This window comes from Macrotis lagotis, chromosome 5, assembly GCF_037893015.1.
Source record: "Macrotis lagotis isolate mMagLag1 chromosome 5, bilby.v1.9.chrom.fasta, whole genome shotgun sequence".
Classification (NCBI taxonomy): Eukaryota; Metazoa; Chordata; class Mammalia; order Peramelemorphia; family Peramelidae; genus Macrotis; species Macrotis lagotis.
The window spans coordinates 41,592,462-41,611,486 of NC_133662.1; the positions used below are offsets into that span (position 1 = coordinate 41,592,462).

At 33.8% G+C, this 19,025-nt stretch overlaps 1 protein-coding gene across 27 annotated transcripts in view; it reads right to left on the reverse strand.

Moving 5' to 3' along the window:
* The window catches only part of DST (dystonin), a 592,091-nt gene that overhangs the window by 172,485 nt on the left and 400,581 nt on the right, over positions 1–19,025 (reverse strand). For 25 of the 27 annotated variants that reach the window (XM_074237259.1, XM_074237251.1, XM_074237265.1 and 22 more), the window contains 7 exons: positions 18,782–18,920; positions 17,601–17,794; positions 16,832–16,994; positions 15,611–15,694; positions 14,707–14,814; positions 14,293–14,391; positions 3,417–3,545 (listed from right to left, as the gene is read on the reverse strand). In XM_074237259.1, the coding sequence (XP_074093360.1) occupies positions 3,417–3,545; positions 14,293–14,391; positions 14,707–14,814; positions 15,611–15,694; positions 16,832–16,994; positions 17,601–17,794; positions 18,782–18,920 (916 nt within the window). The other 2 variants (XM_074237264.1, XM_074237252.1) reach the window with 2 other exon arrangements.

Sequence of the window (19,025 nt, forward strand, 5' to 3'; positions counted from 1 at the left end):
TATTACAACAGTGTAACATAGATGATAGCAGACCAGCCTTGGCATTAAGAAAACTTGGGTTTAAACATTGCCTCTGCAAGTCACAGCACTTCTCTAAGTTTGTTTCCTCATCTGTAAAATGAATTTAAATACTGCAGGGCCTCCCCTTTCCCTTTCCCTAGTGATGACTGCAAGACTCAAATAAGATAATGCATGTAGCATATTTTGAAAACTTCATAGGTTAATAATTATTATACTAATGAGAGGCAACATGGTAGAAAGGACAGAGAATCACTTTAGAATAATAATCTGGATTCTGAAACCTATATCTGACACATGACAACTATGTGAAGATGGCCATTTCTTAGTTAATAGCTCCTTAAAATTATACATTACAGAAGAAATGTCAATATCTATCAAGGGATGTGGTACAGTGGAGCAATGAATGGTTCTATATCAGAAAACGTGAGTTCAAATCCTATCTGTGATTCTTCCTGCCTGGGTAACCTCAAGCATGACAAGCCTCAGAGTCCTGTCTATAAAATAAGGAGATTGGACTAGATGGGCTCTGAGGATCCTTCCATCTATAATATTATAAGGGGATTTTGTTACCTTATTTAGATATTTGGAAGGAAACTTAAAAGAGTCATTGGAGTTATGAGTTTGGTAGGGTCCAACTGAAGGATGATTTGTACAAGACTTAGGCCCCCATGCTTGCTCCCCTAACAGTGGTTCTCTAATGTCAAAAGAGGGTATAAAGCAATAGATCACATTTCTATAACTCTTTACAATTTACAAAGCATTTTTTAAATACCTATGCATTGGGGCAGCTGGGTGGCACAATGAATAGAGCACCAGCCCTGGAGTCAGGGGGACCTAAGTTCAAATTTGATCTCAGATACTTAATAATTGCCTAGCTGTGTGATCTTAGCCAAGTCACTTAACCCCATTGCCTGGCAAAAAAAAAAAAAACCAAAACTATGCATTAGCTCAGGTACATTTTTAGTGCTTTTGAAAACTATATAGCAATATATAAATTTGAGCTACAATGCACCTTCATCTCTACTTTCTATAACTATACTGCCTCTTACACCTGAAATCTTAATAACCCTTACTTCTAATGTCCTTAGCTTTTTTTTGAAGACTCAGTTCAGAAGTGACCTTCTGCAGAAGGCCTTTTTTGGTCCCTACACCTACACCCCACCCCCAGCCAAATGAGTCTCAGTCTCAATCTGGCTGTCTGGCTGTCTGGCTGTCTCTCTCTCTCTCTCTCTCTCTCTCTCTCTCTCTCTCTCTCTCTCGATCTCTCTCTCTCTCGATCTCTCTCTCTCTCGATCTCTTTGAATTTCATCTCTTCCAAGAATTCTCTGTTTTCATGTCATAGACCCCCCCCCACCTTTAGCAGTCTGCTGAAGTTAGCGAAAATAAAGATGTAACTTTTTCCCATTCAAGTTCAGAGTTTCCCTACAGATCCCACAGAAATAACTAATATGGAAATGACTGCACATGTATATCCTATATCTGATTGCTTACCATCTGGGGCAGGGGGGGAGGAGAGAATGGGAAGGAGGGATAAAATATAGAATTCAAAATTTTTAGGAAGAAGAAAAAAAGGTTAAAATTGTTTTAAAATGCAATTAGGGTAAATTGTGTGTGTGTGTGTGTGTGTGTGTGTGTGTGTGTGTGTGTGTGTGTGTGTGTACATACATATATAGATATATAAAATTTTTTAAGACCAGCAAAGTATCTTTGGACTTCAGGTTAAGCATCCCTTTCCTACCATATCTCATATGTATCTTTTTATTTATATGTGGTGTCACCCATTAAAATGTAAAATGTATTGAGAGTACAGATTATTGCTGTATTTATTCATTTTCTTTTTATTCCTAATTTTTAGCATGCTAGATTAATAAATGCTTGTGGACTGCTTGACTGATGGAATGATTGCTAAGAAAACAATGTTCAGGGAAGTAGGAGTGGAGGACTAACTCTCCCAATGAAGATTGCTCTCATTGAAGTTTTAAGACTTGAACTCCTTGTACCTACAGTCACACATCTAGGAACTGTCAGAGTCAGAAAATGCTATTCAACAAGGGAAAGAAATTACAGAATGAGTGGTAGCAAAGGCAGCCACAGACCTGGTAGTGATGAGCAACAGGAAGAGAAGATACCCCCCACTGCTCCACTAGAGTTTATGCAGCAAATTACAATAGATGCTAGTAGAGCACAAAGATACTACAAATATTGCAATCCCAAGTGAAAGTGAAACAAACAACTTTTTTGCTTGAGTTTAATTTAACAGATTCCATCTAGAATAACAATTCATAAGAAGTCATTGCTTTACTTAGGTAACAATAATGAAATTTATATCACACTTTAAGATTTTCAGAGTGTTTTACATGGTATTATTTCACTGGATCCCCACAAAAATCCTTCCAAATATGCATCCCCATAGTTATTATCTTCTTCATTTTAATAGAGAAGGATCTGAAGCTCATAAAGTTTCAGTGAAAAGAACAATGGATGTTCAATCAGAGGACCTGGGTTCAAATTTCACCTCTGAAGATTACTGCTTATGTGACCTTGATCATATCCCTTAACCTCAGGCTCCTCATCTATAAAAAGAGGGAGTAGGAGTAGGGCTAGTTGGCCTCTAAGGACTCTCCCAGCTCTAAAACCACAATACTATGACTTGAGCAGAATATCAGAGGCAGGATTCAAACTCATAGCTCTAGTCCTAATTCCCAATTCATTGTTTTCCTACTTCGTGTTCTATCTTGCAGGATAGCAGGAGATTGAGCAATTAGGTGGGTTAGCTATAAACTTTCTAATAACCAATCCAATCTCTACATTCCCTCTATATTTAAAATGCTCATAAAAAGTGCATCAGCTAATTTAAATATTCAAAATTACTTTACACTAATTTGCACATGATACTCAGTCTCTCATCTCTGTGCTTCTGTAATTGGCTGTGCATATCTAGTATACTTACTTCTTCATCATTGCCTTGTAGAATAACTGACTTCCTTCAAGACTTAACTAAAGTGTCACCTCTTCCAAGAGATCCTTCCTCATTCCCAAGACTTCTGGACCTTCTCCTATGAGGTTATCTTCCATCTACTTTATGATGTTGAATGTAAGCTCTTTGAGGATAGGGACCTTCTTTTGCCTTTCTTTTGCTTCTCTAACTGCTTAGTACAGTACTTAAAACATAATGCACATTTAATAGATGTTGATGAATCTTCTACTTTGGCTTTAGTTATTTTTAGCTTTTTCATGTTTAAAACTCTCTAAGAAGAATTCATATCCTAAACATGGTGAAACCATTTTAATACTAGTCTTTTTTTTTCTCTTGGGAAGGAAACAGAGTGACTTCAGTTTCTTAGCATAGTATCCAGGAAGCAGGTGTAACCTAGAAAGATAGCATGAGTGAGTACCTGCTGCTTTGAGAAGGATGATTTGCCAGCCTTCTCGCCTTCTTTCAATGTCTTGCTAATATTTGACACCCATTTCTGTAACTCTTTGGCTTTTTCAACATGTTCCTTCTTTTCTTCCTCCAATGACTTCTGGCAAGCATCATTTGTAAAAAAAATATATATATATTTAAGTTATTGAGACATTAAATTCTATTTAACACGTGAAAATATCATGATCAATACCAGGGCTAGTGAAATGTTTTATTAGTCACACATACCATAAGTTATTCCACTGTGATAAAGATTCAGATTTTCTAGAAAGGGACCATCAAATGTTTGTGATGACAACAAAAACTGTGGGTCATTGCTTCAAATCACAACAAAACCTTGCAGAAAGATCAGTCTAACTTCCTAGAAGTTTTTCAATATGCTAAATCATAAGTTATAGCTTTACTCAAAAATCTAAAAATCTTTGAATTGCTGCCTTTGCATTAGTATTACAAATCAAGAGCAACTGATATATGTCTTGAATAGGTATCAAGTCAGAGGAATATGGAACATGTTCACAGATGAAAAATACACCCAAAAAAGTGATTTCCTGTAATATCTAATCAAAATAATGATAAGTCATCACTTCTATCCACCCCCCCTCACCATAACAAATTATTTTTAAAATGCTGAGTTTTAATTTAAGGTCTTGAAAATAAATGCAACTTTTATTAACTGTTTTAAGATGTCTGAAAATGTGAAATATACAAGAAAATTCAAAATGATTTATTTTTCAATATAGACTGAAACTCCAAAGATCTATATATATATTTATACTGAAGATCTATATTTATATACTTTATACAACTACTTGGTACTGAACCAAAATCATTTTTTGGTTGATATCAGAGTACTGTATCATTCAGGAAATAGGTCCCTTGCCTAAGGCCAAGGCTGGTAAAAATTAGAATAGTTCTGAAGGAGTGAAAGCACATCATGAACTTGGCTGAACTCATCCTGTCCACATTTGGATGTAAAAGAATTATCATCAGGTTTACAGAACTAATCTCAAAGGTAAATGAAATCATTTCAATCCTTCTTCAGTCATGGTTATGATGATTTAAATGTAACAGATACTCTTAGAAGTCAGCAGTTTCCAATGTATTGAGAAAACAATAGTGAATACAACAAAAGGTTTTTACAACTGAATGACTAAAAGGAAATAATATTCTAAGTACTACTGTAATGTCACTGAATTTTATGGAGAATAGTAGAGACTAGAAATCCCGGACATGAGGGGTTCTGATGCTTCTAGGAGTCTTAGTCCTGTATGGAAATCAAAATCTGCTTTCTCTAAGGCTTCTTTGTAGGTCAACTTCCTTTTAGTTTGGGGGCATATGATATCTCTGACATGGAGATTCTGATCTTTGAGCTTTGAAGCAGTGAGGACATCAAGGATCCCCTCCTTGAGAGCGTCATCTATTGACAACCTCATCTGAGATTGCGGATGGATTAACCCACCTGTCAAGTGCTGGTACACCAAACATCGAATCCCAAGTTCTATACTGGGAACACCTGTGCTCACAGCTTCAACCACTGACATAGACTGGTTAGTGACCGGATGAGTAATCCCCCTGAATACTACTTCACATTGCCGTAGCTGTTGGGCACAAGACTCATCGATTAACCCTTTATGCAAAGCTTCAGTCACCCTGAACCTTTGGCCTGTAAGTGGGTCAATAATACCTCCGGTACTGACTTGAGCCTCGAGGCATCTTAAGGCAGTAACCCGATTGATCAGATTTCTGCGTGAAGCTTTGAGAACTGAAATCCTTTCACCAGAATTAGATAGCCAGTACCCGGCAATAGGGCTGTTTAGATTCTTCTTTGGAATGAATTTGCTTAGCAAAGTATCAGCTAGTTCAGTGGGTGTGATGATACCTTCCTGACATTTCTTAACCAGGGCTCTGTCAATCATTCCATTTTCTACTGCCTCAGTGATACTAAATTGTAACCCTGTTTTAACATCAGTTAGCATATGAGAGGCCTTTCCACAGGAATCAAAGAATGTAGCTTCCTTCCACTGGTACTGCAGACTTGAGAGCTCAAGATAGGTGTTTTTCTCAATAAGATTCCTTTGGAAAGCCTGGAATGCAGTCAGTTCTGCTCCTGTCTTTATGTCTACTACAGATATTTTCTGAGCTTTTTCTACAGAGAGATTGGAAATTTTCCTTTCTCCAAATGGAAGCAAAAAGCATCTACTATCTATGTCATAGACACACATTCTCAGGAGTTCTGAGTAATAAAGAGCTTGTTTGTTATTGGGGTTAGGGAAAGCCCTGGTATTGCTTGATGGCTCATGTAAGAATTGTAAAATGGCATTATTCAGCAAGCCCAGCTGCACAGCTATTTCTGGAGGCACTCGAACACTTCTCACAGGATCAATGACTCCCCCACATGCAACTTGGGCCTCCAAGATATGCTTTCCTTTTCTTCTTTCAAGCAGTCTGTTCTCAATAGCTTGAAATACTGACAATTTCTTTGAACCACGTGGATATCCTAGGACTGCCTTCTCAGCCTCAAGGAGTCGACTTCTGAATTCATTATCAACAACCCCCTTAATAAGTGCATTCTCCACAGAATATGTCTGCCCTGAAAGAGGATCAATAATAAAGCCTGTTGCTGCTTGAGCTTCTAAAAATGCTAAGGCCAGAGGTTTATCTATTATTATTTTCTTGGCTGCCAAGGTGAATGTCATTCTTTCTTTGGTAGATTCCAGGTATAATCCTGCAATTGCAGTGGATTTAGTCAGAAACCTGCTAAGACTTTTTTGAATGTCTTCCACAGACTTGAGACCAAGGTGCAACTGCTCAACTGTGCCTGGGTCCAGAAGCTTCACCTCAACCAACTGCCTGGCAGATACCATATGTTGGAGTCCCTGAAATTTAAATTCATCATCTCTGACAGAAGAGTCATAACTTCTGCTAACATTCTGGAAATTCTCTTGTTCTAAATTGATAGAGTTCAACTTGGGCAATTCTCTCTTGAATCCATCTGAGGTTCTGAATACTTCAAGTATTCTTTCTTCATGATCTGGAGCTAGATCTTTTTCTTGTTTTAACTTTGTGACTTCAACGTGCATATCATACTGCTTGTTCTTAGCTATCTGTAAACAGGAATTTGTAAAACAGTGAGGAATTGATCTGAAAAATTTTATCTACCCTTAATCTAAAAACCATTCCACAAAGAACAGAGAGTAGAATAAAAGTTGTAGAAATTGTAAAGAAGACAGATTACACTAGGATCACAGATCTGGGAAGGGTCCTTAAAAACCATCTAGTCCAACCCTCTCATAAAGATGAGGAAACTGAAACCCAAGGAGGTTAAGAGACTTATTCAAAGTCACACATATATTAAGTATAATAGGAAGAGTTTGATTCCAGAGCCCAAAATCTTTTCACTGTACCATATATTCCCATACAGAAAAGTCTTTATAGAAATAACAACTCTGACATTTTCTCACAAACCCAATTTTTTTAAATTATATGAATAAAATGGAATCTGTTTGGGAATTACTTTGGTCAATTCTTCAATTCTTAAAGCCCAATGGAAACTCATTATGTATCTGTACATGTTAAATATCAACACTTTTAAAGATATAACATCTAAAATGCAAACAAGTTGGGAAACATTGAAAAAAGTATAGCAGCATTATTTTCCCAACTAGAACTATAAAGCAATAACTCTACAATAAATGAATGCTTGCTCAATGAATATTTTATAATAGAGCACTAAAGAAAAGAAGGGAAAATAGAGGAAACTAGCCTGAAATGCAAATGTGACAGACAGTAGAATATACCTCCAAAGGCTTCATGAGTTTCACCAGTTCCATTTCAGAGGTGTCATCTTGATATCTAGCAGGTGATATGGAATTGTATAAAGCTTTATCTCTTAGCTTTTCTATTTCTGATAGTCTTGTCATTGGGTTTGTTTCATCAAAAGTTATCTGTAACTCAGTACTAGTCTGAGAAAAATATTCAGAGTAGCATTGCTGACTTTTTTCATCCTCTAGTGTAGCTCTTGGTAACAGGAACTGGATTTCTTTGCCAATCTGTTCAGCACCCATATGGAGCCTTTTTTCATCCAGCTGTTCACTTGGAAACTCTTTTGATTCCCATCTCAATAGAGGAGATTGTGCCTTTTGTTGAAGTTGCTCAATTCCCCTAGAGGAGAGGTCACCAAAGTATTTATATTCATTTACTTTTCTTTCAAAGTCAGGTTGGAAGCTACAATCTTTAGTCAAATTCTTTTTCTGGATCTCACTCTGAAGCAAAAGTAACTGGTGTTCATGTTCTTTTATCTGCTGGTCCATTTTTTGCTTCAAGTTCATGACCTCACATTTCTGTGTCATCAGTTCCTCCTCAAGTATACGACATTTTTGATAATGATGTGCTTCCATGTTCTTTCCTTGCTGCATTTGTTCTCGATACTGTTGAAGTCTTCCTTCTAACTCTTTAATATCTGTTTCACATAGCTTAGCATTTTCTTGGGCTATACAATTTTTTTGCTGAAGAGATACAAAATCAAGTTTTATGCCTGAAAGATCATTTTCAGTGATGACTTTGGAGACCATTAATTTTTCTACTTTCTTCCTAAATTCCTCTGCAGAGCGCTTGAATTTAGCAGATTCTTCCTGAAACAGAACCATCTTTTGGTGTGCCATCTGTTCCTCTATTGTCTTTAGGTGCAATTCATCTTGGACCTTTTTCAACCTATTATTTAATTCCTGCACTTGGGCTTCCTGTAGCTGTACCTTTTTCTCACCAAGTCTCTTTTCCTCTTTAGATGCACTCAGCTCAGCATTCAGATTTCTAACCTCCTTTTCAGTGTTCTGGATGATAATGTCCTGTTGGTCACACTTCTGCTTAAATTCATTAACCAAACTTTGAGTTTTAGCCAAGTCTTCTTCCAGACATTTGATTTTCCTAATGAAATCTTGTTCAGTTTTTGTCTGCTTGTGCAAGTGTTCATTTGTGTTAAGGAGCTGTTCTTTAAAACTGTCTGCTTGATTTTTTAGGATCTCACATTTTTGCTGAATAGTTTGTTTCTCCAGGACAATCTTCTCTGAGTCTGACTGAATTCTCTGCATCATCAATTTGGTTTCATTATTTTGTCTGGTGAGCTCATCCACTTTCTGTTTTAACATCTCTGCCCACTCATTACTTTTTTCCAAGTCTTCATTAAGTTTCTGGATTTTTTCACTGTTTTCTTTTTCTGCTTTGATATTTTGAAGTAATTGTTCTTGGTTTTTTCCAAATGCTCCAGTCAGGATATATTCTGATTTCCCTAGGCAGGATCTTGCTCTTTCATCAGCTAATGCCTTCTCATGCTGAAGAGTGGAGACTTTGGAATTCAAATGCTGAATGTTGTTTTCAGCTAGTGCCTGAGCTTGAGTGATTTGGTCCACTTCTCTTTTCAACTTCCCCTTTTCCTGGTGGAGAGATTCCAACTCCACTTGATAATGATGTTTTATTTTCTTCAGGTCATTAGCTTCCTGCATTACCTCTTGAGCTCTATCCGTAGTCTGATTCAGCTGCCTACTAAGGTCTTTTAACTGTCGAGAGTAGCCCTGTTCTACCTGGTCTTTCTTCTCCAACTCCAACTTGAGGCACCTTAATGTGTTATTTGTTTCATCTAACTTCTCTTTCAGCAAACGAGCCTTTTCCTCAGATGATATCTTTTGAAGTTGAAGAGCATTCAACTCATATTTTAGCTCCCCTACCTCCTTTTCAGCCTTTTTGTTGGCAAGAGTTAGTTCATGGACCTGATGCTTCAGTTCATCAGCTTTCTGCTTCCCATGTGTATCCTGTGTGGTCATGCAAGTTGGCAATGTACTTTCTCCAGAAGAGAGTTGGATTTCTGTGATTTTTCTTCTGGCTTCAGTTTCAATTTTTTGCTTTTCTTGCAATTGTTTCTCTGCAACTTTCTTTTGAAATTCAAGGTCTCCTTCCATCTGCTTTATCAGTTTCAAAAGTTCTTCCTCACTTTCCTTTTTACTTCTTAATTCTGCCATCAACATGCTTTTCTGATGCTCCAAATCACTAAGACTTGTGTCTTTTCTTTTAAGACGATCCTCCAAGGTCCTTCTAGTAATTGTATGCTCCTCTAACTGATGCCGGAAATTTCGGAGGTTTTCTTCGACCACAGCTCTCTTAGCTTCCGCCTCTAATGTCAGCTGTTTCACACGTTCTAACTCTTGCTCTGCTGCTATCTTCTCCTTCACAATATTTTCAAGTTCACAGCGATACTGCTTGGCTTCACTCTCAGCCCTTATTTTCTTCAAAGAAATATCTTCCACATTTCTCTGTTGTTTCCTCAGTTCATTTTCCGCAGCTGCCTTTACCTTCGGAAGTTCTTGTTCTACCTGAAACTTCTGTTTTCTTAGCTCATCTACCATTTTCTCTAGCTCACTAATCTTTCCTGTGAGTTTGTTGTTCTCCACCATTGTTGCTTTCTGTTGTTGAAGCAGCTCCGTATAGGATCCATGTTCAGATGTCTCCTTACATCTTTTAATCTATAAGAAATGTATTAACAATATCAAGTCTGTTCTGTTGCAACTGTAGCCCAGAATATCTGAAGCAAAGCTCATTAAAGTACTTACAAACCATGGATGCCAAAGTTCAGAATAAGCCAACACCACCACCACCAACACCTTCTCCCGCTAGGAAGCTTCATAAAGTAACCATTAGTTGCAAGCAGAAATACCTTTCACAAAAGGAATTCATATTACATACAAAAATTGTGAATAATCTTTTATGCCTCTAAGGAATGAATTGCTTTAAACAATTAGATAACAAGTAATCTCTTAGATCAGGAGGGATCTTTAAGAACATTTAGCCTAAACTCATTTTACAAACAAAGACAATGAGTGAGGTGCCAAGAGGTTAAGAGACTCAGCCTCCTTCCTATTCACAGTACAGTGTTCTTGTTATATACCATACTATTCATTTTTTAACAAAACAGGTTGTGCTAAATACAAAGAACAACAAAACAAGTGGAAAAAATCTAAATATAAAGTGTTTATTGGTTGACCCTGTGAAAAGTTATGTTATTAAATTGTAAAAAATTAAACAAAATTAGAAATCTACAAATTAGGAAATACTAATGAAATACAGCTAAGACTAGATTAATGTAACTAATGAATATCTGAAAGTGATCATATTATTTGAATTTGCATGGAATATTTCCAATGAAGAAGATCTTCTGCAGATTCACTATTCACACTAATTCAGACTCAGCTAACCCTAGGTGGGGAGAAGAAAAGGATTATAGAAATATGCAATTTCTAAAGCCTAATTCCTTTAGCAGAAAAGTTCCTCATATCAATAAGTTTGCTAATGCAAAGGCAGCTATATTCCCTCACAATTGCTTCATTGTTTGTTTTTTAAATAAACATGCTTGTCTTTTGTGTTCTTAGAGATTCTCTTTTGTTATGGACATGAATTCTAATCCATTCTGAATTAGGTACTTTTACCATTCTTTTTTCTACAAAAAGACTTATAAAATAAGATTTTTAAAATTTATTTCTGGTTTCAGTGCAGAAGAATGACAAGAGATAAGTATTTTAAGTCCTATTACATAATCATATTTTTTAAATAATGTAGGACTCATCTGATATTTAGATAATACATGAAAAACAAAGCAATATGATTTAGAATTTCATTAATATTCATCATGTGCCATAGTCTTGCTAATTTTACATAATTAAATTAAAATCATCACATGCATATTAAATTTGATTAGAGTTCCAAAAACTTGTCTAGACCAGAGCTTTTTGTAATGTTTATTTCCCTGACAGCATTTACATCTTAGTTTCCCCCATAATTGTATGATTATAGCTTTTCTCCTTGTCTCTTTAAATATAATAGCTCTATATTCTTCAATGGGTACTTAGATAAAATAAAAAACCTCTATTAAATAATTCTAATAAATCTAGAAGCCTCATTATAACATGGAAGTGACCATGACTTCCCAAAAGCTACATCAATTAAGCCAAAGCAATGAGAGATCATTCCAGGTTAAAAACTTATAGGCCTGGGAGAGTCTAAGACTACTATTCTGAGACCAGTCCAGTTAAGTTCTAGGAGGCTCATCATCAGACTAGTTTACAGTTAATGAATTATTTCATTATTTATTTTATTTTATTTTATTTTCAGCAATTCTTAAAGACTATCAACATATTATAGCCCATATCTTGGGAAATTTGCAAATCTGAATTTTTTATCTAAATATTTGATTATTTTTAGTAGCATTCATATGAAACAAAGTCCAAGAGTATCCTACTAATCTATTTTTAGAGTAGTAGCAATGACAGTATTCTTTTGATAAAATAATTATTCACTGTCTAAAAAAATTCATATTCCAGCAAAGATGACCAATCTGTTTTCATGGAACTGTTTTTAAAAAAAATGCCTTTAATAGCTTACTGTCATCTTTTGAGCTACTTTTTTCATTTGTTCATATTCTAAAGTAAAAAAACTATCTCTGCTGGGGTAGGGCAAAGGGGAATAGAAGTGGACATGGAAAAATCTTGCTTTGTATTCAATTATTTGTAGCAAGTTCAAAGAGAATTATGGATTATTCATTCCATAAATTTTACAAATAAGAAAACAAAGGTAAGAGAATGACAAAAATTGTCCAAAATCAAATAGTGAGAAGCAGAGGTAGGATATAAAGCTTGGTCCCCAAATATTTAAAAATTGCACAAGCTCTTTCCACTAAACCACATTGCTTTCTTTACTTTAGAACATGTTTTCTGAATTTAGAAGGGTTATAGATAGAATGCAAAATTTAATAACATTTTAGGACCATTAAAGTATCAGATAAAATTGAGGAGAATGGGATAATTACATGTATTTGAAATCAGATGTATTTAATGAACAGGGGAAAAGAAAATTAAATCATTTTCACTTTTTTGCAAGGAATTAGTAATGCAATCAAAATATATAGATAATATTTGAATTGAAGCAGGATCAAAATGTAAAAATTGGAAAAAATTATAAAGTGTTCCATTATGGGAATTAGAAAAATCACTTTGTGAATTTGGCAATAAAGTTAATTATATTGTTTTGCAGTTAGACTTGTTAGTAATTTTGATGCCGAAGAAAGTTATGTTAACTCAGAACAGACTAAAATAGTTATGAAGGTTGTCACATTGTTAGAAGGAAACTCACCCAGACAGAAATTTTCATTATTATCAAAATTTCTTTTTATTGTCTTAGGTGATAGAAAGGTTAAAAAAAGGGGATTTTACAGCATAAAATCATCCCTAGAATTTGAACATTTAAGCCAATTTGAGAGAACTTACTTTGAACAATCAAGACCACACATATTTGTTTTTGAAATGTAGCTATTCATCCTGCTATCTTTGTCTGTTCTGAGATAAGCGAGAAAAAGAATACCCAGAAAGAAAGAAAATGCAATTTAATCTCTTTAAGACACAAGGAACAAATAGGCTTTTAAAATTATATGCTTTTTCCATAAGCATAGATTATTACAATGTAATGCTACAGTTGAAATCATCCACTTTAGTGTATTTATCAAAGTCTGTTTATCCCATACTGCATCAAATACCCTTTAGAAAAATGGTCTAACAATTCTTAGCAAGTAGCACAGAACTGCTTTATACCACATCTGTCTTTTCCAAAATCAATGGCTTATATGTATAGGTTTTTTTTTTCTTTGAAGTTCTGACTTCATAAAGAACCATGATTTAAAAACACATACACACACACACACACACACACACACACACACACACACACAAATATATCTTTGTGCATTATTTTACTGAGATACTGTAGTGACTGTAAATGCATCCTAGACTTCAAAGAAAATTTGCCATGGGAAAGTATAGGGGGGAAAAACATCTGCAACAATACTTAAATTGTAATCACTGTTATAAATATAAATTAACCTTAATCAACCTTAACTCTAAACTAAGATATTTTTGTGCCTGACAAAGTATCTAAAAACAACTAAAGTCTTCTTTTATTTCTACTATTGTTAAAATAGTCATTTCATGCCAGCCACACCATGAAATAAATTACTCTTTTAGCCTTAAAAAAACCATAATGGGGCTAATAGTTTAGTTTCTAGTCATCGTAGTAATATCAAAATGAGGAATAAATAGTAAATATTAGTAGTCTCAATATTTATCTCTACATTTATCTCAAAATATTTAAATATTGTTTTCTATCTTTTTCTTAAAATATTTTACTACAGCTATCATAATTAAGTTCAGGTCAATTTCTTACCATCAGATTAGAATGCTTTTTAATATTATTAAAAAGGAATTATACTTTATAAGAAAGACCTAAAGTTGAACCTCAAATAAATTCTGATAACTAAGAATTCTATACATGAAAAACATTTAGAAAAAAGTATTATATTCATTACTGACTTTTAAAAATATTAACTACAAAAACTCAACAAGTCTGTTTGCTCCTGCTAATATAAATTGTTTTATATTCAATTTAAAAATCATGATGAGGATGATTTCTGATATGTACCCATAACTTTCAACAAAATTAATTTCTGAAACTTTCATAAAGAACCCATTATTTGCAATCATCTAATTAAACTGCAGTTTTTAATGCAAGAAAATGAATATTTAAATTTTTATTAAAATCACATGATCGGGGCAGCTAGGTGGCGCAGTGAATAGAGCACCAGCCTTGGATTCAGGAGTACCTGGGTTCAAATCCAGTCTCAGACATTTAATAATTACCTAGCTGTGTGGCCTTGGGCAAGCCACTTAACCCCATTGCCTTGAAAAAAAATCTAAAAAACAATCATATGACCGTATTTTTTTCTTTTGAAAATAATTTGTATTAGTTTTAAGGGTTACCTCCTCCTCTTCCAGTCTTTTCAATGAGTCACCAGCAAATTTAATATACTGAGTCATTAGAGTAACCAGAGCTGTGTAGCGGGTTCTTAAGTCCATGAACTGTCAAAAATAACCACAGAGACAAAATTGTAAAGTTACAACTATTCTTTATAACTTTAACAACATCAAAGGAATGCTATAAAATATTCGCCCAACTTTCAGATAATTTCCCCTACAAGAGGTTAACTCACAAGAATTTGTTCAGTATTGATGTTTGACATTTTTCAAATATAATTTTGTCATTTCCTGGGAATTTTTTCAAATCTATAACTGTTCATGAATCTTCAATAAAATACTTAAAGTCATATCTTTACTTCCTTTAAGATTTAACATCTACTAGCATGAAACAGTGTGGTTAAAAAGCATCTCTGTTACCTCTTGTATGATGAAGTCAGCTGAACTTTGCATCCTCCTGCGTTTCACTGGGGATTTTTGCTGTGAGTCTACCATAGCTCGATAGGTCATTGTCTGTAATTCATAGTCCTGTATAACGAAGTCAATCAATTAAGGTTACCAAAACACTTGGTAGGACTTTGAATTAACTAAAGCAATTCACAGAAATATGGTCTATACTTTAGAACACCAGAAATATACTACAGTGTAGTGTTAAGTTTTACATTAAGAATAGTTGCAAAGATGTAAATTTTTTTTAATGGGGGTCTAATCTGAGAGTTATTTTTCTTGTAACAACATGGTCCTGGTCATGTAGTCAGTGAAATCTGTCAATCATTGGGAAAATTCCATGGAGAAGTAGGCACATTACACATGAGTTTTGTAACAATCCAGGTCAGAATAGTTTTATTCTGTTTTTAGCTTTAATAACTATCATTTATAAGTTAAATATGCGCTAAGACTTTGGGATACCTTATATTTATCCATAGTCTCTCCTTTTTTTCTGAGCACTGGAAATATGGCTAATCTTTGCTTTATTACTCTGTTGGAGTGACATACCATTAGGGAAGGAAAAGCATTTGAACTATTCTATAAGGCAGTAGCACTTCCTGGAATTCTCCAACTGTGTGACATAGAAAAGTACAGATAATATTACCCCCCCCCAAAAAAAATTAACAACTTCAGCCTTTATAGAAAGAATCAAAATACTGGAACAATTTGTCTTTTAAATCAAATCTAAACAATGGCACAAAATAAAGAAGTTATATCTAAAAATGAGTATCCCTTTTTTGATTAAAGAAGAAAAAACATATCACTCCTCAGAGTATTGTAATGAATCACATAACCAATATCAAATTTGACTAAGGAATGCTATTGTATTTCATACCTTCACAGCAGTTGCATACTGTTCTGAATATTTCTGGCACTCATCCATTTTGTTCTGTTTCATTTCTATTTCAGATACCAGCATCTATAAACAAAGAATTTATTAAAGAGAAAATTTAATGAAGAGATAATTTAATGAATAATTTAATGAAGAAAAAATTAACATAGAAATTTAATTTCAATTTTTTGAAATAATGCCAAATTAATGACAGCCATAACCTCTTAATTTAATATTCTAGCTCCCTACCCCATTGTAATTTACATGTGATTTTATATGGGGGTATAACTAATGATCTCTTAGAAAATTTCAAAACAATTTTCATTTACCCTAGTCCTGAAAGAATGCAACTTGTCAAGACAATATATACAGTGGCACAAGAACATACTACCTTTAGTAATTCCTTCTTCCATCTCAACATTCCAAGTAGGGCACACAAAGAAAGACAAGTATAATCTTACTGGTATAGAACCCATTATAAACTACAAGTATGAAGCCACCACACCAATAATTCTCAAGAATTCTCTAACTCAATAACCAAAATATCCATTGGCCAAAGTATATCACTAAAATGAAAATGTTCTATTGAGATTATTAAATGTAGTTTTGGGTTAGAAAAGGGAAGCTGTACCAGGCTGAGATAAAATGAGAGTTTAACTTAGTCTAGGTTCAACAGTTCTAAGCCATTAGAGATCCAAACTGCAAGACAAGCCCTGGCACTGACACAAGCTCAAGAGTTTGAGGCTATACATTCATTATTCACCTTCTCTGAACAGCCTGAATTTGAGTTTCCCTCCCTCTCTTCCTACCTAAGACCAAGTAGAACTAACCAGTCTTCAAGAACAAGGCAAAGACACTCTTTCCAACTATATACTATTTGGTTCTTGCTGCTCACCAGTCTTTTTATCATATGCCTAGTCCTGATACACAATACAGGAAGAGCACAAAAGCAAATGAGTGACCTACAAGGCTATTTCTATTTGAAAGTCATTCAAATGTGCTGTCTTATTTTCTATGTTTAAATCTAGTAGTAGATTTGAACATAATAAATAAAATAAATTATATTTGAATAGACTTCAATTTGATTTACTGATCAATCTATTATTTACTGGTGTCAAAAATTATGTTTCTTTACGGGACTGGAAGATGGTAAAAGAAAGGGAAGATGAAAAGCATTAACCTAATATAGTTTCAGACAAGGTAAATGGGGTTATTTTTTCATACCTTCTGTTGATTCAGTTGTGTTGCCAGTGTTTTACTATTCTGAGGCTGATTTTCCTGAATCTTTCTCTGAGTATCTTCAACATGTTGAATCCAATCATCCAGAGGATGATATGTATCTCTATAGTACATCAGAGACTTGCCAATAGCTTCTAAGTCACGTAGTCTTGGTTACATTTAAGAAAAAAAAATTATCAGAGAAAATTAGTTTGGAATTTCCAAATAAATTCATGAGGATTTTGCACATTTTTACTAATGAATATGTAGAATAGTTTGTCTTATACTTGTTTGTATAAACACATTATACACACATATATGTATGTGTGTATACACACACACGCGCACACATGCAGGCATACATATACAAACATGGTTATGTGTAGGTGCATGTTTACATATATACACATATCTATGTGCATGCATGTGTATAAATTGCATGTATGTATTGACTATAGTGTGTATTGACCATATATGTATATAGGGCTTATATATACAAATACATATCTATGGGGGGGGGGGGTTCTAGCAATATCTCTCACAGATGTGTGCATATACACAGGTATATTTATATGTTTATATTTATTAATGTACAGATATAGATATAAGTGTAAATATTATGTATATATGCAAATATATTCAAACTCTAGTATACTGACTCAATTACATTGACTAAAGTGTGTATTGAATGTGTCTATGTGTGTACAAATCTTCTCAAAAATTAAATCAGATTTTAACATGGCTGAAAGACAGCTCAAAACAAAACTATACCAACCTGTTTTCAATCTGAGTATGAACATTTTGCCATCTTTCAGCTAACTGATCTGCTTTCTCTTTATGCCAGTCAAAGTCAAGATCACGTTCTTTGTACATTATAAACATCTGATCACTGATGGCTTTAGCTTTCTGTAATTCATCCTCTAAAGCATGAAATACTTCCCGTTTTTCATCTACTTCAGATCTCCATTGCTTAAAAAATAAGAATGAATATTAAAATAATATCTAAGAATATGTAAACTGTTAAGTGACAAAACTCAGTACATTTATCTGCTTCATCATATAGTTCATTTATTCATACAGGGTAATGAGAGTAACTAGTATTTATGTTTGAGAGTACTTTGGGATTCTATGTTGGCATAAGCAAATACATAAGATAATATACACAAAGCACTTTGAAAATCTTACAGTACTGTACAAACACTAGTACTATAAATATAACTACAAATCAGTTAAGTATAATACTTATGAAGACAGTGATTCTTGAGATGCTCCGTGAAAGAGTTGGGCATTATATGGAATAGAGTTGAGGAGACACTTGCTATGAAACAGATTATAGAATAGTGTATACAACTATACAGAAATAATTCTATAATTTGTTCCTTTCTCTAAATTTTTTTAAAAATCATACTTCATACCCTAAGGAATCTATGGAATACTGTCTCATAAATAGTAATCAAAAGATATCTTTTTTTACTGCAATTCCATCATAGAAATACAAAGTACTCTGTGCTTGAGAATAACAGATATTTAATTATTTTTTAAATAAAGATTCTTCTTATTCCAAAGATAATAACTTTGAAGACAATTTACTATAATGAGACATTAGGAACTTTTTAAGGCAACAGAAAGAATTATAGCCAATTTGTTTTTTAAAAAAATTAATTTTATAAAGGAATCAATGATCATTAAAACCCACATAGAGAATAGAGTCATACACACTATGTTTAGAAATGTACATAGGTCTTTGTGTTAGAATCCAAAAATCTGTCTCTTAAAGTGTATTACATATTTACATTCTTGTTCAGATTATATATGTTTATATGTATATAAAATATAAATATAAAATATATATGTATATATAAGAATACATAAACATACGGATATATTCATGTACACATGTACAAAATGTTAATAAGAAACTCCATAGTTATATTTGTATATGTGAGTCTTACATACCTTTAATGTACTCATAAGATTTTCAATGTTAATCTTGTCAGCTGTCACAGCTTCTTCTTCACACAGTTTAGTTTCATAAAGTTTTACAAGTGCTTCTGCCCCCTGAGTATTTTTTAATACCAAATTAACAGTTTTCAACCTGAAAAATAATTATTTCTGTTAATTTTCAGTGTTAAGAAGATATAAGATATTTGATATTAGTGATTGCATCACACTTTTATTTATAAGTAGATTAGTCTCAGAC